This window comes from Gasterosteus aculeatus, chromosome 14, assembly GCF_964276395.1.
Source record: "Gasterosteus aculeatus chromosome 14, fGasAcu3.hap1.1, whole genome shotgun sequence".
NCBI classification, from domain to species: Eukaryota; Metazoa; Chordata; class Actinopteri; order Perciformes; family Gasterosteidae; genus Gasterosteus; species Gasterosteus aculeatus.
In genome coordinates, this window is record NC_135702.1 from 10,526,112 (window position 1) to 10,551,940 (window position 25,829).

At 41.9% G+C, this 25,829-nt stretch overlaps 1 protein-coding gene across 2 annotated transcripts in view; it reads left to right on the top strand.

Annotated features, from left to right (window-relative positions):
* The first annotated feature begins 980 nt into the window (after positions 1-980).
* Positions 981-25,829, top strand: part of LOC120831518 (5-hydroxytryptamine receptor 4) — a 30,470-nt gene continuing 5,621 nt past the window's right edge. The window contains exons 1-6 of one of the 2 annotated variants that reach the window (XM_040197007.2): positions 981-1,101; positions 12,236-12,315; positions 12,426-12,593; positions 13,125-13,325; positions 13,425-13,578; positions 15,126-15,787. In XM_040197007.2, the coding sequence (XP_040052941.1) occupies positions 12,293-12,315; positions 12,426-12,593; positions 13,125-13,325; positions 13,425-13,578; positions 15,126-15,787 (1,208 nt within the window). In that variant the 5' untranslated portion in view covers positions 981-1,101; positions 12,236-12,292. Of the gene's footprint in view, positions 1,102-12,235; positions 12,316-12,425; positions 12,594-13,124; positions 13,326-13,424; positions 13,579-15,125; positions 15,799-25,829 lie in introns of both variants that reach the window. The other variant, XM_040197009.2, reaches the window with a different exon arrangement.

The following is a 25,829-nucleotide window of genomic DNA, read 5'->3' on the forward strand; positions in this document are numbered from 1 at the left end:
CACCTTAAATACCCTTTCTCATGATTGGCTTCACCTGTGTATGTAGGTCAAGGGTCAATGAGCTTACCAAACCCATTTTGTGTTCCAATAATTAGTGCTGAAGGTATTCAAATCAAAAAAACAACAAGAGTGCCCAAATTTATGCACCTGCCTACCTTTGTTCAAATAATTATTGCACACTTTCTGTAAAGCCTGTTAACTTTATTTCACTTCTTAAGTACCACTGTGTTTGTCTGCTATATGATATATTTAATTGAAATTGCTGTTCCGAACAACTAATGATACATAAAGGAAAATCTTGAAAATGATCAGGGGTGCCCAAACTTTTCCATACCACATTAGTACATTTACAGAATAAAACCGCAAAACATAATTCTGCGTTCCAAACATGCTGTCCTGGAGAATACACAACAAGGTTAAACACCTAACAAGGCGATTCCAACTGAAATACCAAAATTGTAGATGTAAGATCTACAAAACAACAGAAAGAAAGAGCTCCAGGCGTTGAAGCCAATTTCCATAGGGGCCAAACCATGCAATTATGACTTCTGCATCCGTGTGTCCCACCATTGTTCCCCCAAAATATTTCCCCCAATAAATCCACCAAGAAAACTGTAACTCAGCTGATATTTTATTTGTGTTTTCTCGATGTAAATCTACTGCAGAGCTGTAACGCCTTAAATAAAAGCGATGGCCCCTTTGAGTCCATTCTCCCGGCTTCTTGTTAGATTGAAGTGTACTGGACTTGTATAAGCCGTCAGCATAAACATGAACTTCATCAATAAATCGTATCACTCTAGTGTAGAAAAATATAGACAATATTAAAACACATTGTAAGGATTGTTTTCAGTCTGTCAGCGTGTGATTGAGGAACAGCCACAGGATGGCAGCATGGATCACTGTTCTCTCTCTCTCACTCTCTCTCTTTCTCTCTCTCTTTATGGCACAAGGCGGACTGACGTCCAGTGTCACTCCTTTTGCTCACTTTGTGCAGATCGGACTCCGCTTTTCTTTTTCCCTCTTTTCGTCCGTGATATGGGAGCCGCCGGCACTCACCGGGGCGCCTGGATCGGAGGAGGGGAGGCGGGGAGAACGGCACAGGTGAGCAGGTCACAGGTTTCTCGTCGAAAAGTTTGGAAGGACAGAAGGAAGATAGAAATATATCAAATAACCTTTGTGAGATAAATGTAAATCATGTCCCAGAGTCAGGTTTTCCTGCCTCCGTTTTAATTTCAAACGGCTTTCCAGATAACTAACTAATTAATTAAAATTTAAACTGAAAAATTGTGACAGTTTGCTGTTTATTGTTGCCAAAAGTTAGACATTTTTTCTGATCACATCTATTTACTGTCCCTGAAGTTGCATGCAGGTGTGAGAGGTGGTTTCGTCTCCTTTCCATCCTCCTCCTCCTTGCTTATGCAGTCTCAAATTATAATGATATATTCCCTCTATTTGACTCATTCATTTGTTCCATTATTTTTCACAGTTTAATGAATTCAGAGCAGCCCATCTAAACACACCCACACCCACACATGCGCACGCACGCACGCACGCACACAGACACACACACGGGCTGTTTGAGCTTCATTTAATGAACATTTCAAGTTTTAGGGTTTTCTCCACGAGGACGACACTCCAATCAGTTCCACAATAAACTGTTAAATTAGCTAAATTAGCTGTCCCGGATGTCATCACTTGTACTGTGACCATTTGTTAAAACCCTCGAGCCACACAATGGAACTAAATGTACGGCAGCAATATAGGGAGCAACAGGAAAATAGTTTATCTACTGTATGTGAAGAACTTTGCATAAAGACAGATACAATTTTTGTTTAATATTTAATATTCTAAGGAACTAATAAGAATAAGAATAAGTGCTTAAACTCTTGCTGAACTTCTTATCTCTTATTTTATGAGCGGTGTGTCCACCTAAGAGTGTGGATGGGTAAACATACAGTGGCTATGAATAGGAGGAGAGTGTCATGTTAAACTCAGCACAAGTCAATTGAATTTGTATGTCATGTGCACGTATTAACCAACCTGATACAGTTAGACTATTCAAATGACAAATGTAAAATTGGATCCAGGATGATGCTACGCAGCTTCCAGGTGTTGCCGCGGCCTCGTCTCTGCCATGGAAACCCGGGAAGGACCGGATAGGCTGCACAAACACACGGGGAGCAAAGCTGAAGCACATCATTCACACTGAGAGAAAGCAAGCAGAGACTGAGAGGGAGTGAGATAGACTAGAGACGAGGACGAATCTCCCCGAGGACAGAGATCCAGGTCCAACGTGTGGACAGAGGCAGGCGAGAAGGGGGAGAGTCCCATGATGCCCGATCGGCCAGCCAAGATTAGCTAGAGACAGAGATGAATAAAGAGTTTGTTCAGGGTGACGTTCAGTTTACATTACTCTCGTTGGCAGGGAAAGCTACGTATTCTACATATAGAAGTAAATAATACACTTAGGTTGAGAAAATAATGAAACAATAAACAGTTAATTTGAATGGAAGTCTGCTTGATGTCTGTAGGGAGGTTCGGCCTGGAGGCAGCGTGAGAGGAAAAGGACCCTGCAGACTGCTGTTAGGTTTGGGTAGAAAGGGGACGGGCCCATTATACAGTTTAACATTGTAACTCATCAAAAGCCATTAAGGCTGATTTGAAGTCAATAGATGCAAACTTAAGCCGGGGTAATATAGTTTTAGTTAAGACTATACATGCGGCCTTCCGAACCATTTAACCATTTTTAGAGACTACAAATCACTGTGTGAGCCGACAATTAGTAAGAGTTTGTTTCACGTCGACGTCTTTGCCACACTGTTTGGTCCCAGTTGTTCAATTATTCCGAATGAAGCGAACTGACTGCTGACATTTCCGTAGTGACGTGCTGCAATTCCACCATTGTCGGCGCTTTATTCCAGTGTTGTTTATCTACAAGGAACATGAGCTGCGCACTCTCACTCATCGCAGTATCCACAAGGGTGCTCAGGCACACACAAACACACACACGATGCAAGTGCACCTCATGGGGGACAGGTGGCTGCTGCTGCTGCGTATTTGCCTGATTTTCAGTTGATTCATCGTTTAATTGACTGTAAACATAACAACACTGAACAACAGTTAGATATCAGCCCATATATGCAATTAACTGTTTGCAAGAGATAAAGAGAGGGATATAGAAAGAGTGAGAAGTTGATAAAAAAGAGCATAATGACCAAAGTATTCTTCTCGGTTAAGGTGTAAAAAGCAGGGGGAAGTTGCAGGAAACATCCAATGATGTGTTTAAAAGCGCTGTTCAAACTAATCCTGACCGTTGTTGACCTACCGTAAGCTCTCATTTCAACACTCCGACTCAAACCTGGGGTAGTGAACTTCATGGGATCTCATCCAACATGTTGTGTCACTGAAGGATGCAGCAACTTTAGATTAAATGTGTATCGGCAAAAGCGGATCGTAGATTTATGGTCTCATTGACGGATCCCGCTTCAAATATCTCCCGTTTCAGTGATGCAGTGAAACAAACATTCTGTTTGGATTGTTTCGCCTGGAGCTATACGGCAGATTTTAATAAGAGATGGCGTTCAGTTAGACTGGCGTGTATGTAAGCTATCACAGGAGATGTGGCGTTTTACTGTGGTAGCTTCCAACAGCAATTCCCAAGGCAGTTGTTCAAATCTGCTCTCTGGCGCTCATGTCTCCCTTTCTCAATGAATTAACCGGCATTAGCTTGCCAGCATCTTTTTGGCTTGTCTGAAGATACACGATATATTACATGGAGGCCACACTGTGTAATGCACACGTTGTTCCTATTTAGCTCTATTATAAGAACAAATAGATCCCCATTGCTCATTTTCCCATGAATCGCTTGCCAGGGATAAATAGACCCAAGCGCGTAACCGCCGCAACTTCTGAGAAACAGGCGAAATAAATAAAAGTCAATTTGTAATAAACAAGAAGTCATGGTGATTCGTCGTTATTAGATTACATCAGGATAGAACGTAGATTTGATTTGGATCATCTCAACTTATACAGGAATTGTAAGGCTAAGCGAGGCACGATCCCACCAACCCTAAGCCACTGCCCGGCTACAAAACATCAGTAGATTCATTAGGAGAAGAAACACACTGGTGTTGGGAGACGTTAGATGTACTTAAGTAACCTGGCAAGCGGTTTGTTAATGAGAGAAGAAGCCCTAGTCATTGCATTCAGCAGTGATCGCTATCTTCCCGTCCCTGCACTGCCCTGTCCTTATTATCCCCTCCCTGTAGACATTTAGGAGACAGCCAGCGCCTTCGGCCTAATTTTAGTCCGTCTGCACCAACACCAACTCATTAGCCTGATTCCCAGGGCCAGCAGGCATTATTCATCATAATCATTATCAATATCTCTTCCCCCAAAGAAACACATCCGTCTAGACCTTCCGCCCCTCGCCGATCAGAGATAACCTCAGCGTGCAGTCGTGAATTCACCACAACTCCTAAACATTTCTCATTAGGATGCACCAGCAGTCTGGAGCATCGTGAAGCGTTCTCCATCCGCACCACCTGCCTGAACTCTGCCTCCGTTTTAATCCCAAACGCGCTTCTGTAAAGTTCTCCGACCGAATCACGGCGTTCAAGGACGTATAAACCCCTGTGAACACACACACACACGCACAGACTCACAAGGTGGAGACAATACCGGTGTCTCTGTGACGGGTGGGACTGGTCTGTCATCGAGTGCAGATGTGAGAACTAAACGTGGGCTGTTTTAATCTCCTGAAGCCAGGATTACTATTCAGGCTCGTGTCAGACATTCCTGCATCGTTCAGACTCTGCTGCATAATGAAGGAAGCGCGTGAAAGCAAGAAAACGTTCTTTTCCTGTGAAGTAATGGAAGAATGTTCCTTAAACTTTGGCTCGGCACGAGAGTTTAATGAGATACTTTATTCAGGAAGGAGAGGCGATAATGTGGTTTGTTGCCCGTCCATCTCTTCACTTGTACTTGGCATCACTTTTTTGCAGTAAACCGTTAACAATTGGGAAAGTTCTCCGTTTCAAGAATTGCATGTGTTGATAAGAAAGTTGGTCATGAAAAGCTTCTTTTAGTTTTCACCAACTGTTGCTTTCATTATTGCTATTGTTGGATTTGGCGGTATATGGCAAAGCCTATTGCTGTTCATTTTGATCTCATTGTCAATTAGTTGGCATGTAATTGCTAATTTCCCGGCAGCGCAAAAACAGATATCGGTTTTGAAAGTGGTGGAATGAGAAAGAGGAGAAGCGATCAGTCCTAAGTGAATGCCCAGAGGGGGAGATGCTCCAGGCTCTATTTCCACAACCTGTCGGCCTTCCTTTTCGAGCGTCCGTAACTTGTGAGTGTGCATTAAGTAGTTTTTAATGTTCTGTAACGACAGGTGAGATCGTTGATTTGAGGGTTAGGGTTCAGTGGTAACGGCAGCAGGTGTACAGAAAAACTTTTAGTTGTTTATTTGGATCGACTTTTAGTGGTTACTGTGGTAACAACTGCCCTTCCAGAGGTGCATATTAAGAAAATATCCTTGCTCACACTCAGAAATAAACTGTATTGTATGTACAGTACTTAACACTCAACCATGGTGTCACCGATCAAGGGAGACTTATGCAGTATTAATAATCAGTCTAATCAGTGATGTTGATCTTCAAGAAGCAAGTTTTTTTTCTCAAAATGTTTTTGCCCTTGGTTGAATTTTTTATAACGGCACGAACTCTTTGGAACTGTCTTTTTGATGGTGTTATATAACTCGAAGGAACTGAATCTGGTCTGCAGCTGCACTGAATGTTTGAATTCAGTAAATCTTCATTTCAGCCGCCAAATGTGGTCTTTCAACTAGATCAAAAAAATGTCTCCAGATGGTGCAAAGTTATTTAACCACTAGTTACACAGACTGACCCACCAGATTAACCATGCTGTTTGCACATCGTGATGCCACATCCACAAAGTTCATGTGGACTGAAAATAGACACAAAGCCAGCCAGTGGAGCAAAAGTCCCTCAACTATTTCATCCCAAATCTTCCTTTTCCCCTCCATGTGACCCTGGTTTGAGATAACGAGTTAATTCCCAGCAGAGGTTGTTCAACAGGATCTGTGACAACAGCAGCTATTCCAGGCTTAATGCAGAGAAGGTTTTTAACGTCGCTGCTGTCATTGAAGAAAGCTTCTAAGAAGAAAAACATATCTATTAACAGGCTGTAGGTTGACGATTGTTGAAGGTTTTTTGCCTCTAACAAGTATCATATGTGCTGATTGTGTGAGTTATAAGCCAAGTCGTTTTCACTGAATTACTTTAATATGCCTATTTATAACATGTTCAATTAACCGGACTGGGCGTGAGCATAAGCACCATCAATAGAAACCTTGTAGACCATAGATACCAAACCACGTGGCATGAATTGGTTTGATGCAGTGAAGAAAACACAGCAACATTATGAGTGCTAACGTGATGGCGACACAAAACAAACAAACAAGGAACTGGGAAACTACAAGGAAAAACAGTTGTTTTCCACTAATTGTTTTGAATTGTGTCCCAAACCTCTTGATTCCTGAGCGAACAGTGCACGTTAATCACTTCACCAGTTCCTCGGTTTCTTGCTGTTGCTTTAACGTAGTATTATTGACTCAAAACTCCTTGGCTTAGTGAGGGTGTGTGTGTGCGTGTGTGTGTGTGTGTGTGTGTGTGGGAGAGAGACCTGATGGTGTGTTCTTGGCTTTGGCTGATCATTGCTGAGTTAAACTGACAGGGGTTCTGCTTTCTGTTTTGTCGTAAAAATAGTGCCAAAATGCGTTTGTTATCTTTCCACGAAGTCCAAGTCAATTGAGGTGAAGAGCCTTGTTCTGTGTGTGATGAATCTCTCCTGAATTATAATGTAATTTCACATAGTTTTTTTAAAAACGTTTCTCCAGTTTTCACTGATTCCTAAAAAACAATAAACATGTGCAGGCTCATTGGATGACTCTTTAAAGACACACGTAATCCACGCAGGACAAACAGGATCCTTAGACAACAATAACTGGGACTCTTTGGAGGCTACAAGTCCATTTGGAAGAAGAAGGTTGGCGTTCGGTGTTGTTTGGAGATACCAGCCCTCCATCACTGAGTCTTAATCGTCACTACTCATTGGTAAATGTTTAAAGGTCCTAAAATACACAGACCTAAAAGAAAAGAAAAGAGAGCGTGATCGTGAAGTGGTAGATTCATTGTAGAAGAGAAAGAGGTTGTGTTCCAAATTTCAGATTAACATAATATCGACACTACTTTTCACGGCAAGAAATGAAATGTGGAGTGTGTTCCAGATGTACTGTAGTATGTTGACTGGGTGGTGTGAGAAACATTTTCTTAATTAGCAGGATTTTCTTACTATACAGTTTAGTGGACACACTCAAAGTGCTTATTGGAACCAGGCTGGTGAATTTGGGATTGGATCATGATGAAGGAACATGTCACCCGTCCAATTAATCAATTCCTTCATCAATTCACTTGGGATGATTTTTTATATCATGGTCATCTTTCGGCCCTAACTATTGATATTTATACACTGATCAACATCTAGACACCACAGCACATCCTCAGGAGAAAACGTCCACCCCGGCAGTAGATTTTTAGAGAGCCAGCCTTTCTTCAAATTCAAATCACAGTATGACAGTTCGCTGAGCATTATACCTCTCAGTCTCCGTGGCAACAGGACCAGAGGCTCCTCCTCCACGTACAAACAAAAATATGTGCATATAAACACACTTACACACGGTTCAGCCCTCTCACAATCTGAGGTGTGAGATCAAGTGAGAAGTACTTTCCACCTGGCAGAAAGCAAGTGACTGGAGAGTTCATTTTTTTATTTTCTTGTTTGTTTGTGTGCGTGTAGCTTTTGTGTGTGGCACAAAGTGCAGAATAACATTATTTTTCTATAATATATTTTTCAGTGATTTATGTAGTCTAAGAAATTGATTAGATACAGAACAGTATTGTTCTCCCATTTTTTTAAATTAAGGTATAAAGGGTTTCTCTCCATCTATCTATCCATCCATCCATCTATGCATGCAGCTTTCCATCTGTATATCTATGCATCCATTCTTCCATCCATATATCTATCTATCCATCTATCTTCAGATGTATAAAGGTTCCAATGTCTCAGACTGATTTCATTTCATGTTTGCACGTGTTACTCTTGACTTGATATTGTTCATACTGCTAATTTGTTGCCAGCCTTGTTTTCATATATTCATACATCTACCATTATAAGTTGAACATGTCATCCAGTCTCGTTTTTAGCCATGCAAGTTGTGTAGCGCTACCTAGGTCAAAGCCTTTATTCATTCCGTGAAATATATCTCAACACTAACTTAATAAATTTGCACTACATTGTTGCACGTACATTCATGGGCCCCAGAGGAATCCTAATGACTTTGTAGATTCACTGACTTTTCCTTTTGTGCCAGCATGAGGTTAAGATTTACTGTACATCTTTAGCTATTGTAATATGTCTCAAGCATTATCATATGGCTTGCCATTCAATTATTCCCTACAGTACATGTTGTAATAAGTTTGGTGATTTTTGTCGTTTAATACAATTGTCAAAATCAAAATTCAATTTTTTTTGTTATCATTGACATTAGCATTTAGCTCTATGTGCATCCGAGCCGGTAAGTAGCCTCACAGAGCTGCAAAAATGTCTCAAAACATCAAGTCTTATTTCCGTTTTGGCCCAAATCAATAATGATTATGATTGAATAGTAATAATGAAAATAAGAGGACAGAAATTGTCAAAAAGTCCAGAGTCTCTCCAGAGGTCATTCTGTTCTATGCAACAGTGTCAGCTGCGTGAACGCACATCAGAGAACTGCAGCAGTCTGTCAGACTCGGCTCTTCACCCTTCTTACTCAATTCTTTTTTTTTCTTTTTGTTGGAATTCAGATTGAGAAAATATTCTCTGGTTCCCTGGATTCCTACGTGTGAGTAACTGAGTGAGCAGCGAGTACGAGGGTGGGCAGTGTTAGTGTTGTTGTCCAGTAATGATTTCTGCGTGTTAGCGGATAACGCTCATTCCAGTCCCCTCGGCGGACCATTTGAAATGCAAAGTAATCAGTCATGGTTTGGTGCTCTATTAAAAACTGCATGTCGTAATGAGAACGCAAAGTTTAACAATCCAATCGGTGCACCATTGTTCAGCCAAATTATTCCTGCGCACTACTTGGCATTTAATTATATTTGCTGTGTGTATAATCAGTGTTTTTTGGGGGGGAGGGCAGGTGCCTGAGAGGTCAGGGTGCCTTAAAGGCCTCAGTCTGCTTCAAATTAGTGCTTGTTAGATCTTGTAGAAAAGAAAGCATTCGCCCAGTCTGTGGGGGTGTGAACGTACACACAGGATTTGATACACTTTCTCACACTCTTTATATTGCTTCATCATTTGCCTTTGTTTGACGGACGACGGTGTAGAAAGAAGTGGGAAGCAGAGCTGCGACATGCAACCTGTGTATCGATGCGTACGTTGGACATGGAGGCTACGTAGTATGAGCTTCAGCCACGCGGATACCGAGGCCCCTCTCTATTATGCGGGCTCCTGTACGGCCAAAAATAACACCTTCCTTCAGACACGTTCAGAGGACAGAGGACAGAAGAACGTCCAAAGAGGACTGAACCCTCAAACTCACAATCCATTGAAGGTTATATTGTGTGTAACGACAGGAAAAGTCGTGACTAAGCAAATTGAGACCAGTCTGGCTGACCAGTACTGTAACAGGTTGTCCTGAGAAGTGGTTCTATGCCAAGATGGGTGCAGGCTTGTATAAGAACACAAACAGAAACAAAACATTGTCAAGTTACTATAAAGTGATATGTTTGGTTCAACTTACATCAAAGCCTCACAGCAAACATTGCAATGACACCAGGTGAGAGGATTGAGAATTACTGCGCTAGAGGTGACAAACTGGAATCGGTCATCTGCGTGCAGGAAGTATGAGTTGTTGACAGGATCGCCGGCTGTCACAGTCTGTCAGATGATATTGACCATGGAGATAAGACAAGACTGCCGTCATAAAATGCCATAGAAAGCAGATGTTGTAATTGGTACTTAAAGCTGATAAGGCATCTACAAGTGCACTGATGAGAGGTTCTCTGCTGTTCTTCAAGAAAATATACTTACTAAAAAAGGACCATGACTCACGAGACATTTTCAACCCTTATTTGTCATGTGGCAGATTTTGACAAATCGTCTCATTCAACTACTATGCAAACATGAAAGACAAACCTCAGTCTTTCTCTGGTGAATTGCATTTTTATAATACATGTGTGTTTAATAATGCTAGGCAATTTTTTGATGTAGTTCATTTTTAGTTCAATTGTATAATTTAAAAGTAGGCTATTGTGCACTTTTATTTCTGCAAACAATTTTTAACAGCACTAAATCAAACACAAAACCAAAGCTAACATTTGATCTAGTTTTTTATTGCAAAACGGGTTACATAATAACAGGCACCTTCCCAACAACAGCAAGTTAACATTTATAAAACCATTTTTCTTTTTTTAAAGTTACTGGCAGAAACATTTTACTTTTATCAGGGAGCAGCATAAACAGTCTCAGTTCAGTGTTAGTGGTAATTCTCATAAATGTATGTTGGTACATCGATGTTCATAATGCTTATTGATGTTAATAAGAAACAGTGTCTGTAGGGACCAGAGGCGACTTAGGTGAGGAGAAAACTTAATCCAGATAGAACAGACAGAACTGAGAGCAGTTTGTTCTCACTTCTTGTGTGTATTTAAAACACAACAGTTGTGTGTTTGGATCAATCAACTCGCCGCCTGAAAACCATTTAAAATTGAAGAGGTCCAAGGATTTCTATTTTGGTTCATCTGAGCAATCTTAGGCCCGCCCCCAAATACTCTCATTGGTCGAGGTGCGTGATGACGCCCCGCCCAAGCCAACACTGATCAACATCCCCCCTGTGACCCGTGGAGGGTTTGCTTGTGTACTCAGAGCCAGTCAACCTCAGACTCTATGAATTATGATGACTGATAAACAATGCGTTAACAAGTGTTCTTGTGTTAATTAATACATTTGTTAGCACAATTGTAATGTGGCGACGTGCCCAGCACTCATTTCTCGTTGTCCTGGCACCATATAAGTGAATAGATGGATTGCCATTAAGTTTGATAAAGAAATTAAATATTCCTAGTGGATGAATTCAAATAACTTTTGTGAGCCTCTGACTTTTTTCTTGAGCCACCATAAAGAAGACAATTCATTATTTAATCTTTAACAACTACTTGAAAGATTTATGTGTATTTTGGTACATATAGGCCATGCATTTGTTTAGCCTTGGCATTTTTGTCTATAAGGTCAAAATTGTGTGTGAATCAAAAACAAAATGATTCAATTGAATAGACCCTCCACGCTGCTAAACCTGACAGGCTGGCGTCTCAAAGTCGAGTGTGTTCGGCGTAATCGCACCATTTACATCCACACGTCCTCAGTACATTCAGCTCAGGGATTGGCTGAGTCCGCGGCTCGTCATCAAAGGCCAAATGAAACCAAAATGTTTGACAAAGACAAAGAGGGACGAAATGTCATAATCATATGAATTTGTTCTTTTGGGGTAGATTTCTACAGCATCATATGTTCTTGGACCTATTTAAAGAGCTGTAAACATCAAAACCAAGACATAAGAAGCTGTCTACCAATCTGAACAAGAAGATATTGATTTGTCAGAAGGGAGAAGCCGCACAGATCCTGGCCGCTAATGACCCACAGTCATTGTCAAGTTAACGGCCTCTCATATCTCATGCTGTTGTTCGTAAAATAGATATGTTGCCCGCTGGGTCATGAAGACTGGTCCTTAAAAGCGAGAGCCAAGATCTGCTGAATCCCCGCTAGTCTCAGAGGTGCTGTTCTGTAGCTAATATCTGACCTTTGACCTGCTCTGACAAGGGGGTACCAAAGGAGAATTCCCCCTGTGGTACTGACTAAAGCATGGTATTATTGTTGCATTATGAAGACAAACTAACATGCTGATGGGATCTTGCAGCGACAGCTGTGGCCTGTTGTAGCCCTCTTGTCTTCTAGATATGACACGCGTGATCTAGTTCCATTTTTGAAGTACAATGATAGAGAGTCAAACAAAAATAAATTCAACCAGTCTGTACACGCAAGCTGGCTACTAGATTGCAGACTCACTGCAAGTGTGTGTGTGTGTGTGTGTGTGTGTGTGTGTATCAACAAGGCCAGAGCATAGGGTGATGAGGACTGTCCTCCCTGACCTGAATGCAGATGACCAGTGATGGACACAACATCCCCTCAACAGTAAGTCATCAATTTAACCTCTGTTACAGAAACTAAAGCAAAACATGTCTATATATATATATATAACTCCAAAATTCATTTCTAAGTTTTAAGTTTTGTTTTTTTCGCAGTTTGTTGGATGACGTAATAAACAGAGGAACGGGAGAACAGCAGCAGGAGGAATTTCTGAGCTTGCTGGAGACGATTGTTCTAATCATCTTTCTCTCAGTTATTATCATCATGACAGTGTTTGGTAACCTGCTGGTCATGGTGGCACTCTGCAAGGATAGACATTTAAGGTGAGCCTGTTATTTCTAATAGCAGGACGAGTACACATACAGCAGTAACAGTGGTCCAGTCTGACTTTAACACCCCAGTAAAATAAATGAGGATGAGACAAAGCCAGGGAAGTATGTTGCTTGCTATTTGTACTGAAAACACAGATGTATTGTGTAATCCATTCTGGGGCAACTGTGTTGTAAAATTACACATTCTTTGGAACAATCCCATTAAATGTCAAAGCACTCCCATTACATAGACCCTTTTTCCTTTTTCAGTGTCTGACTGGACAGGTATATTGGTAGTCTGCCTGGGACAACAAACAGTGATAGTTTTGTGGACATTTCATATCTTGCATGTACACAAAAGCTGTTTTTGATCTATACAAGAAATTGCAAAACGGGACCCTTGACTGTCGCTTCATATTCCTGAGAAGTCACACTGACAGGAAGCACCTTTATGGGTCAGAGGTGCGAGCTTATTACAGTCACGTGACCCCACGACCTTCTGGTGATTTTTAACGCTGTCTTGTTTCCCTGCTGTCCTCTCAGAAAGAAGAAGACCAACTACTTCATTGTGTCGCTGGCCTTTGCCGACCTGCTGGTGGCGTTGCTGGTGATGCCCTTCGCTGCGATCGAGCTGACCACCGGAGAGTGGCGGTACGGAGAGATCTTCTGTCTGGTCCGAACGTCTCTGGACGTCCTGTTGACCACGGCGTCCATATTGCACCTCTGCTGCATTGCGCTGGACAGGTTTGCGTGTTTGAGCGTGAGATGAACGAGAGGGAGATTCTAAACCTCATTCAAAGGCTTCCTGGTGTACAGCAGGTGTGTGTGTGTGTCTCACTCCAGGTATTACGCTATCTGCTGCCAGCCGCTGGTCTACAGACACAAGATGACCCCGCTCAGAGTGGCGGGGATGCTCAGTGGCTGCTGGCTCATCCCGACATTCATCTCCTTTCTACCCATCATGCAAAGCTGGAACGCCATCGGCATCGAGGACATTGTGAGTCCTCGGCAGCTGAGATTGGAAATCAAAAAGCAAAGAAGCTCAAAACTGCGTGTTACGTTGTTATTTTGATGACAATTTGTTACGGCACGGCATGAACGAAATATACTGCATATTTTAAGTATCACAACAAGAGTTCAAATAACTGCCTCTAGCACATAAAGAGAGCGATATTTTCTTCTGGATGGGTAAATTCAGCACACATTCCCAACCTAATATGCTCTGTTTCTAATAAAGTTTGCAATCCTTTCAACGATGAGACGCTAATGCAGTGATCACAAAACAATTGCAGCTCCTGTGGAGGCTCTCTTGCTGCGAGCGTAAACTTCAACGAGCATTTCTTGCTGGTTTGGATACGTTTTGGTGGGAGGTTATTTCGTAGCTGCCTTGAAATGAGCTGCAGGACTCCCAGAGGCAGAAGAGGACAGATGAATTTATTCAGCCAGAGTTAATGAAATACTCTGCTCCCTTTCTCTGTCCGTCAGTCTGCAGCATCCAAAACAACAATCTTTTGTATTGACCTGGCTGGCTTGAAGTCATAAATGTCACATATACAATTGAATATAACTTGAGCACTGAATTGTGTCTGCACATTTGGGCCAGGTCTATCACCGTGTGCATTATCTCTGGTTGCTTGACTTTCTCTCAAACATTCAGAAAATATCCATTGCACTGATTTGTTTGAAATTGTTAGTCCTTCTCACTCGTGCTGTCACAAAGCCACAAGAATTGATCCAATAGCTAGGACACACGTTAAACAATACGGTACGGTGTGTTAGCTCGGTGTGAACTGTTTCTGCTCCGTTCCCACTGAAGCCAGAGTGAGACTCTGCACCGCAGGGGGCACGATGGTATGAAGCTGAGGAGTCTCAACTTTCTCTTATCTTTGAAAAAACAGGATTACTCAATATTACCCCTTGTTCATTTTGTTGTTATTCAGTGTTGTGGGTCTCTTGAGCCTGCTGTATTTTGGAGTCAACAAATCTGATGTTAAAAAACAGATGTTTGCTTCATCCCAATTGGAAGCAACATAAACAGCAAATATGGATAATATTGTGGGGCTCAGGCCTGTTTTTCCTCATAGTTTCCACCATCAACTTCCTCTTCAGGAGATCCTGTCCCAGCGTGTACGATGACAATAAATTGTTGCATTTGATGTTGAGTCCCTGAGACATGTCCAGGACAACTCCAATCCCTTGATTTGATGGGTGTCCTCCATCAGGTTTCCCAGTGTAGACTTGTAAGACTGAAAGTACAGAGGACCTACAATTTCCCCACTTTTGTTTGCCCCGGGTCCAGTGGATCCAAACCCCATGTGGGTAATATAAATGTGTAGAGGGGGTTACAGTCACCGGTGGATGAAAATATAGTTGTATATATTCTTCCCTTTTGAAAAAATAATGAATTTCTTTGATAAAAAATGAAAGAGGGTCCCACCATACAAATGTTTCCAGGTCAGGATTGTACCGCTAAACTTAAAAGTTTGCCTCCTCAAAGTTCAAAAACATTCCTGCCAACACCTCCGTATCTGGTCGCCTTTCCAGATTGAGGACAGACGCTCGTCAGGAGGCTCCAACGACACCAGCTGTGTGTTTCTGGTGAACCGGCCGTACGCCCTGATCTGCTCCACGGTGGCCTTCTACGTCCCGTTGGCTCTCATGGTCCTGGCCTACCAGCGGATCTACGTCACCGCCATGACCCATGTGCGGCAAATAGAAACACTGCAGCGGGCCGGTTCGGCGCCCGTCTTCGGGACGACCCCGGTGGTCACCGTGAGGTCCTCCACCTCCTCGGATCCGACGGACCAGTACCACCTCAGGACAGCGGCGAGCTCCTCCTCCTCGGAGCACGCTCCCATAGCGAACAGCCGCATGCGCATTGAGACGAAGGCGGCAAAGACGCTGGCGGTCATAATGGGCTGTTTCTGTCTCTGCTGGGCGCCGTTCTTCATCACCAACGTGGTGGACCCCTTCATCCATTACTCGGTGCCCTGGCAGCTGTGGACAGCCTGGCTGTGGCTCGGGTACATCAATTCAGGGTTGAACCCTTTCCTGTACGCCTTTCTGAACCGGGCATTTCGGAGGGCCTTTCTGGTGATCCTGTGCTGCGGGGATGAGCGGTACGCGCGGCAGGGGAGCTGCTCCTACGGACACACCCAAAGGGCGTACTCGGCCGGGTCGGTCAACGGGACGTCAATGGCACTGAGGTAAACACATGGTAAAGGCACGGCTGCAACTGGTTTTGTGGATATTTCAATGTGTGAATCGTACGTGTGCGTTGTCCTTTGGTCTTCCGTAGTAAAAGTCCATCATAGGAGAAGTCAAGGCTTCAGACAGGAAACCAAGTTCATTTGTGTTCTCTTGCAAAGGAAGCCAGATGTGCATCGTCTGTTACGCCGCCGGGAAGTGTGGAGGAGTTTGGTTTTAAGATTAGTATACAATGACCTGCAGAGCCCAGTCAATCTGCTAAACCAAAAAAGCTGCTTCTAGAAAAGGTGCAAAGTATACTCCTACTAAACTGTTTGTCTGAAGAGAGCACTCGTTGAAAAAGACCACCAAGCGTGAAGTATATCGGATCAGCGGTTCTCAAGATATTCGAAAGACACACAGAAAGGAAGACGGAGATTCTTTCTTTACAGTTTAATTTGTCTGTTTGTTGAGATGCAGATCTTTCAAAAGTTTTTTTTTAATTTTTTTATACATCACAGTATAAATTACTAATTGGTGACATAGATTAGGTTGGAGAACATGTCTGCTTTTTTGAAGACATTTAAATTCTTAAAACACGATTTGATTTCATCTCTATGGAGCATAGTTTCTTCAATCTTTGAAATCTGCACGTCATGCCATCGTCTTGTTTGAATAATTTCTCATTTATGCCGTGTGTCATACTTTACCGTATAAATAATAGATCAAGCTGTACCTGTTCTACAAATAATAATTTAAGGGTCAAATCAGCTGTGGTGCTCTGCAGTTCCAAATCAAGAAACAAAAAGTCCTGCAAAATTGTCCTGGACTCGTACCTGTGTCGGGTCATTCTATTTTGGCGTATAGTGTGTACTCGTAATATGATTGTGACATCATGAGTTATGTCATATAGGTTTTGTAACATTAAGTACAATCAGGAAATGTGATCCAAGCTGAGCTGACAAGGCGAGGAAGACACTATCAGGCTTTAGCGCAGATTTCAACACTGTATTTTGTTTAAATTGATGTATTTAGTGCTTTACCTTTTCTTAACTTATACGCATGCGTAGCAATAAGGATCTGCTAGAAGCTGGGGACATGGATGGAGTTCTAAGCCAGCACAGACAGAAGCATCTGGCCTGTGGATTTATAAAACAGCAGCTGTGGCAATTTACAATCAGACGACATGCTGGGGTCCTGCTAAAAATCCTTTGACAAAAATGCACTCTGTCGGAAACCCGAGCGAGATCCATCCAGCCTCGCTAGATGGAAGTTGTTAACTCCAAGTAGGCAGCTTCCGAGCTAAATGCGTCCCAGTGCATCTGCTCTGAGAACGTGGACGCCTGCAGCAAAGTGATGTTTCTGGGGTATCTCCGCTTCACGAGCACCACTTTGCTGCAGGCGTCCACGTTTACCCGAGCAGATGCACCGCTTTTTGCATTTAGATCGGAAGTCGAGAAGAACTGACTTGGAATTGTCGTTCAAATTCTACTGCTTGTTTAGTCAATTTTTTCGTAAATATTTAACATTTTTTAATTGCAAAAATTGGAAAAAGCTTTAACTTGAAACTGTATTGTTTTTATATTTATTGCTCTTATAAAATCCCAAATAAGTACAACTGACACCAAAATAAATTGCTCGTCGTCCGGAGAGTAAACCCCATGTTGCTTTAAATAATGTGAGCCTCCTCAAGTCGTTTGTCACAGCGCTATAGAGTTCTGCTGAGCTTAGAGTCACCTGAGGTGTGAAACTTCAAGGAGGACAGATACATGTCTTAAAATGTAGTATTATTTCAGCGATGGCCATCTTTAATTAATTGATAATGAATGGTAGTTTTTAATTCTTTTAATTTTAACGCAGGTTTTCTGTTGACGTTAATGGTGGTGATTTAGTCGACGCCTGTGTTTGTGTTTCCCTTCTGGTGGGGGTTATGGAGGAGGGGACCTGCTTGGCTCTGCACTGTGTAACTTTAACATAAGTACTTTTCTGCCACAGAGAAACAGATGCATACGCACTTACACACACAAACACGCAGTCACACACACAGCTGACAAATTAATATATACACACTATGTAGAAAGCAGGGATGTGAGTTATCAAATCAAAAAATCCTGCATGGGAAAACCCACTCATATAATGCTTCAAGTGTGTGTCTGCAGTTTGTAGAGAGGAAGCCCGCTGACCTTGTGCCTCCTCTCCGGTCATAGTGGTTATTTTTGTTGTAATGTGTGTTTCCGTGGCGTCTCTGTGCATTTCTTCCGTCCTTCTACCGGTTTGTGTGTGTGTGTAGGAAACAAAAAAGAAGAAAAGTTTAAACTCCAATCTGACGTTCTCTCTTAAAATCTCTGGGACATAAAACAGACTCAGACAATGAGATTACCGCCAACAGGATACTGCAAACTGGAATGAATGGAAGAATCCTCGAGTCGCTTTGTCTGTGGGCGCACAGTCTGTGCGTGCATGGTCCATGTGTCCTTTCGGGTGTTTCTCTGTAACGCAGTTCATCACGAAAACTGTCTTCTGTCTTTTTTATTTATTCCTGTGTGAACGCAGTTTTGTGCGCACTTGACAACAATCTGTCAGTTTGTCACACATGGGAGCCATAAAGGGCAGATTTGTTCTGTAAAGACCACCATTCATCTTTACAGACTGCCAGCAGCCTTCCTGCATCCTACTAAACAGTTGTTTGTCCACTTCATTCCATGGTCAGCGGTAGTTTCCTAGTTTATTCTGAATCAACCCAAACCTTGATAATACTAATCAGGAATAATGACAAATACAGTAAAATACAAAAAAATAAAAAATACATCAAAGAAAGCTTTTGAGAATTCTCTATCTTAAAATAAAGTACTTCATTTCTGCCCATATGAAGATATAAAATAATAAAGTTATTAAATTTGCCATGTAAAATAAGGTTAAATAACTTTGACTCACACACTACTCCAGTTGTTGGACCTCGCTCCACTTTGTGTGTATCGCTCTCAAGCCGCGATGCTTATCGGAATGAAGATATTTGATTGGCTCATTCACTCGATTTAACGGTATTTACAAGGTATGAAAATGGTCGGGCGGGTTCCTGCACTGCTGAACAAGTGCCGCTGAGGCTGGAAAAGCTGTGCCGTAATCATTCTCAATTATCTATAGCTTATAGGTCCCGGGTCCGGATACGGTCCGCCTGCTAGTGACCCCTGCTCCACACCATAGTGTACCAGGAATCAGGAATCAGGAATCAGGAAACATTTATTTGCCAAAATATGCCAAACATACAAGGAATTTGTCTTGGCGGTTAGTGCGCGACAGTAGACAGACAAGACAACAGTGCACAAGTAATAACTTTATAACTGTGTATAACTTTCTATTAGAGTAATTCAGTCCTTTTCCAAACTATGAGAAAATGGCCATTCTTTTACCTCAGTAAACACTGTAAACGTGGGTTCATGGTCTCAGTGGCGAGTTTCCAATCTTTTTCAACACGGCAAGATGTTCATTTTGTAAACGATGGTACCATTTAAGCTACAGTAGAATATAAAGGAGGGTATACTTTAGGGCTCGGCTACGTTTTGACTGTAACTGTTGTTACGTTTTTTTCAGTCCATGAAAGTCACTTATTGTCCACAAACCAATGGGTGATGTCACAGTTCCGTCACGATGGCAGCGTCGTCTTTTTGTAAATACAGGTGAATGGTTCTATCATCGGTTCTATTTGCTGCAAAATGGGCGTGGCGATAAATGGGAACTTAATTATTTGGCATTATTTGCCACCACAGTTTTGAAATGTCAAACATACATATCAAGTCAGCATTTGCTGCTTTTATAACCCAGTTGAAGTGTTGAAGATATGATGTTTTCACACGCATGTGATCTTCTGATATCATTTTCCCTTCGGATTGTCTGTAGTTCCTCCGTGACTCTCGGCGCTGTCATCCTGCCTCCTTCGGAGCAGCTGACATCAATACCTTAAACAGTGTGGGCTGAATGTGTGAGCTTCAACTCAAAAATACAAGCATGAGAGGGATTCAAACGAGAGTGAAAGGTGTAAAATGAGAGGCTGATGCAGTCTTAATGTGCCGAAAACAAATCAGCTGCGTTGCTGTTGGAGTGCTACTTAACGGAGCTGCATGCAATAGAGCATTTACGTTTCCCCCTGAATGTCATAAACAGACATAACAAGCTACAACTCAAAATGTTCAACTCTTCCTGTTACAGTTAATCAACTCCTCTTGTGATCCGTCGAGCTCGTGACCAGTTGCATTCCCCAAACACCAAACACGGTTATCGGTCGCGTACAATCAGTGTGATTATTACGCGCTTCAGCTTTCTGCCAGTTAATGCTGAAGCAAAGCGCCGCTTTTTAGCCATTTTCAAAACAGCAGAATTTGTAATCTCACTGGTGCAAAGGCTCACGTGGGGGATGATGGTCAATCAACGCTGTTTACTGATCCTGAATATTTGTGTTTTGATTATTAAAATAAGCGGAAGCATTCAGCAAGTTTTATGTAGATTTATACAGCGGTTGAAACGCTAAGATAATACAAACCAGAGAGGTATTACACACGATGTAACGGGTTGTTGGGTAATATTAAATGGGCTGTCCACGGATTTTGACACACACAGGATCCATTCAATGGTCAGGAGGAGCAAAACTCAAAAAAGATGTTAGCAAGTTGCATTATGAGAAATACAGGATCCAGATTTTGGGTGAAGCTCAATCGGTACTTGAAACCAAAGGTTTGTATATTTAAGCTTCCAGCTTTGGTGGAATATTGGGGAAAGATCCTAAACTAAAGACCAAACATCTTCTCAAGAGAAGATCCGTCTATTCCGAACCTCGGTTGAGAACGGATGGTTTCATGATGATCACCTGTTGTTCTTAGCAGGTTAGTGCTGCTCTACTTTCCTCAGAACGCAGGAGCCACAAATCGACAAAACCATAAAAAAACGAAGCTCTTTTCTTTTTTTTATTCCTCTTGGATGTATATGCTGCAGCCATGATTGGACGTCGACCAAAGACACTTAGTTTAGAAAGACGGGCCAAAGAAATGTAAACATGCAGTCTGTGATTTATTATGAAGCTTATTAGATTTATTGCTGTTTGATTAAAACTTCCCCAGATCAAATCCCCCCAGCTGCTCCTTTCTGCAGCCCACTTTCTTCCCTTTAATCGTCCGTTCCTTATTCATCGCCGCGTCTCATCTGTGGCTCTAACAGAAGGAACGACTGTGTATTAGTATATTTTATACTGCAACAAAAGGGTTAAAGAGTAAAATCGGGGAAAAAAAACTTCTAAATGTTAAAAAATAAGCACACAATAAAAGTTGTTGTTGTCCTGATTACATCCGCAGCTGACGTTTCTCCTCCTGTTCGGTTTGGACGTTCTGAACTCATTTGTGAGTCTGAATGAAACTCATCTCTCCTTCAGTCTCTCCTCTGTGACCCGAACATGGTTTCCTTGGTGACAGAGACGGTGGAGTGAACCCACCTGGGAAAAAGAACTTAGAATTTCAATTAGGTCAATTCTTTTTTTCTGCAAGGGAAAAAAGACTTTCTCTGTTTTTCTTTGAAAAAGCTGAAGGAAAATGATTTTGGTCCCAGAAGACGTAGTTCCCTGATCTTAAACTCAGACTTTCCTCCACATGTATTATTTATACATAAGACACATGTAAACACAGCAGTGTTTACATCTGCATTAAGCTCATTTACGAGTATTTTGTTGGGAGCAGAGAGAAGCTTTAAATACTGACCTTTTCAGCTTTGGTCTATTCTAACTCCTGAGGCACATATCTGTCTCTTCCGCCGCTAGATGATCCGCTTCACTTATTCGATAACTGTGTCTGTCCTGCCATTTGGTTTTGAAAAGGCCATTTAATGTGGATTTATCCGTTTTTTCTGCTAAATATAACCAAAAGAAAACCCTGTGAGAGCTGTGAGAGTGAACCAAACAAGAAAACCACAGGCCCGAAAAACCAAAACAATGAGATGAAAGAGGTTAAAATGTTCCATCGAGCTGAGAGGAACAGCGGGTCACTTCTAATTGATATCACAACATTGTCAATAGAAACCGGAGGAGTTGTTCTCAGCGGACGGAGGGTTCTGCTCTGAACACAGAGCAGGAAAATAAATCTTATCTGCATTTCAGCACATTGAGACATCGGGAGTGAACTTTGCATCAGATTTCTTGCCAGGTTTTTCTGAGGACTTACACTACCATCCATCCGCGATCGCACTCACTGGCTCGTCTTTGCACATGTGCATGTACCGGACATCTTTGCAGTCCAATGTGATCGACGCCACGAGGAAAAAGCTGTGGTTGCAGTTCAATTGGTTCTGTAATGTCAGCTCTGCTGCATTTTGTTGTGTTTCGTTTTCTTTTGCTGCCGACGGTCTCATTTAGAGAAGACTAGAACTTCATTTTACTGTATATTTTATTCACTTTTTATGCATAATATTGCTTTTACCTGTTTGAGAACCTCAGGGTCAGACAGCTGTGTGTATATAAAAGGGAAATAGCTCGGCCCCACATATGATATTATAAAGTATATGGTCAATTTATACTTCCAAAACCAACACCGTAAAACATACATACGATGAACAACATGGCAATTGAGTTTTAGTGGTATTGTAAAGTATCTGCGGGACCTTTCCATGCTGACCTTGCTTTAGCTTCAGGTGATTTACTTACTTCGTCTGCTCAAACGAGAGCAAAGCACCAGATCTGTGTCCGATACAGACAGCACAGCGGCTCAGTTTGAATCCCTCGCTGGCTGTCGGCATGCGTTCTGTGCAGCAGAGCTGATATTGAATCCCAGGATGAGGTGAAGGCATTCTTCGGATTTGTTCAGTTCATTTTCTTTTCACTGTTCTTATCATGTGTTCCTACTTTGAACAATGTCAGCACGGAGACATTCCCACAAAAGGAGCAATGGAGACGGAGTTCAGTTCAGCTGAGGAGGCTTTTTAGGAATGCATCATTTTCAACTTGACTGCTCGACATCTTTAAGTGCTTATAAGTAGTCTTCTGATCAAGTTTTGATGTTTATATAGTGTATATATATATAAAAGCAGCTGATGGTCGCCTCTAATTAGGATGTGTCCTACTTACTTCTTCATGCTTCCTCAATATCACTGCGCACTCACTTTGAGCTCACGTACTCTGTGTGCACTGTATTTATTAACATTTTCTGAGGAATTCAGGAAATTAGATTTTCTTTCCTTCTACATGTCCCTCATATACGTGGTGCTGTAGTGGGATCCGCTGCAGGCAAATGCTGCTGGTCGGTGAGCTGCTCCACTTTGATGTTCCTCACATGCACATCAGGTGTAGCCGCTGAAGAGGGAAAGAGCTTTTCTCATTATCTTTCTTCCTCTCCTGCTTTTCTCCCGTTTACTGTGTGCTGTGAACCCTCAGTTGAACCAGACATTTAAGGTTTTTTTTTTTATTGTATTGCCTTGAGTGTTTTTTTCTACTATTTGTTTCCTTAGCAACAGTAAGCAAGTGGGAGAAAATTATCAACAATTTTTTGGAACTCGCACAGCCAGAGAAAACTGGCTGTGCGTTAATGACTATATTTTAATGTAATTAAACTTTATTGAATAACCTTCCCTCTTGGATACAGATAGGTAAAGCAATTGTATTTCTAATAAACATAAAAATATGTCTAACTATATACATACAATTGTTGGTGTGGCGGTAAAGACCTTCTCTCGTCTTCACATTCAAACGCATCTAATGTGAGACAAATGACAGGAAGCGCCGAGCAACAGCATCAGCGTAACGCGTCGGCTCCGGTTTGCCACAGCATCACGGCCCCATTTGTTCCCAACAAGTCATGAAGAACCGTGCAAATCAAGTCGATTTAGTCACACAAGACTTTGGAAAATAGAAAACAGGTGATGTCACACATACAGCTTGTAGTTGATTGTGTAAAAAAAAAGAAAAAGTATCCAAGCACCTGGAAAAGCTTTGAGAGGTTCGTCCAAAACAATAAATACATTTGCATGAGTCACATGTTAAAGTTAGGTTTAATGCTCTGGAAAACTTCTAAAATTATCTTTTATTTTCAACACACACACACACACACACACACACACACACACACTGAGTACAAATCTGCAGACATACAGTGTCCAGCATAGAAGCAACGTGTCACTGTCAGGTCCATCTCTGAGCAGGAAGTGAGATGGATTGGATAGATTTATAAAGTATGATTTCAATGTGTCTTCTCAACCACACATCCTCTCTTTAGTTTTCCTTTCACGAGAGTCTAATAAAAGTGTTCTTCGGTTCCTTAAATATTTCAGTGTAGCATGACGGACGCGTCATACTAGAGGACAGAACGCTCTACTTGAGACCAAATCTGAAAGTCAACAGAAAGCCCTGCCAGTAAGTCGCTAACAGAAACAAGTGAGATGTTATTTCTTAAAGATCTGTCAGGAGCCGGCGTTGGGTCATCGGATGGAAATATGTCTTCTTTCACAGGGCCTGTCGCCAAAATATTAACAGAAACATGAAATGCCGAAGATTTTCTGTCCTAGAAACCCAGATCATGCTGATGAATTTGATCGTTTCACGCTTGTTTGGTTTGTGTTCATGTTCTGTGAAGCTTATCCTGAGTTTTGGGATTTGTTTCAGTACACTTTCTATTTATTAGCTGATGGTCTGTTGTCTCTCTCCGTGTTTTCATCCCAGTTGGTCTCATCAAGAATGACTCCCAGGGCTCTGAAAGGAAGTGGACCTGAAATCAGCGCAGAAGACGAGCTCTAACGCGTTTAGAACAGGACGTGTGCGTCAATACGGTTCAGGTTCTTTGACGTTTTAAAACTGGGATTTCGACTCAACATATTAGTTGTACAGTAGTGGACTCCTTAAGGGCCCAGACTCCAGGGTGTCTTCGAGAATTCACACTGCCAATTAGCCGCTGAATTTCCCTCGAGGGCTTCCAAACTTGTCGCTCTGTTTATGTATGCGTGTGTGTGTGTGTGTGTGTGTGTGTAGGCCAAAGCTGAAGTGTTTGATTCTTAATTCTATTTAATAAAAGCATTCATTAGATTGTGTGTTCGACCTAAAGATTCTGTCCTCAGTTTGTAAGTCAAACACGTGACACATGCAGCCTATCAGAAGTGGATGTGAGTAGATTGCTTGGAAAAAGCCAAGCTAAGTCCTCTAGTTGTGTTCAAAGGGTCTCTGTGGGAAAGTGCTCCTTATCTTCCTCCCCCATCAGCGCTCCTTCCTCTCTTCTTCAGCCCTCAAAGCGAGGAGATAAGAGTCCAAATGGATTATTTATTATTTAATTGAACGTCCCCCCCGATATTAGCGCTAAATTAAAGGAACACAAACCTCTCCTGTATCTCGTGCCAATCTGTCTTGAGGTCACGGGGGCCGGCTATGTGACAGGACATGCCTTGTTGTTTTTTGAGTAATATGAGACGGGAAATTTTAACAACTGGAGTGCTGAACAAAAAGGTAAATGTGAAAGGGTGCACGGAGCATTTTAACAGGAAGATGGGACATTCAAATGGGAAAGATTGATCAAGCTGATTGTAAATACGTGTCGTCTCTTGGCATGAACATTCCATATTCCTATATTTTCTCAAAGAAAAGCCTCCTGAAGAACGACAGGTACACAAATACAACTAAAATATGGTTTTCATTCAAAAAAACAAACGCATGGATCAGTCTTGACTGCGTAGGTCTGTGATGTTTCCATGAGAAGCAGCAACATTCTGAAATGATTTCGCAGTCCAGTTTTTGGGATTTTGAAACGTCTAGTGGTGAGGTCACAGATCTCCACCGACTATCGACATCGTATTCCATCTTGTCCAAATGTCCACATCATTCCTACCCAGTGGACCTTTTTGTTGGAGAGTGAGAAGACTGATATCAATGAGATCGAAGCAAAAACAGTAAATTATCCTGTAAATTGCACGAGTGAGTAAAGGCAATTTAAATCTATTGTGAGATTGGCGGACGATGTCACTCGACCCAGATGATTATTACTGAATGCACTAGTTTCACACTGTAAATAGGGACAAAAATGTTGTTATGTCATGAAAATCTAACACAAA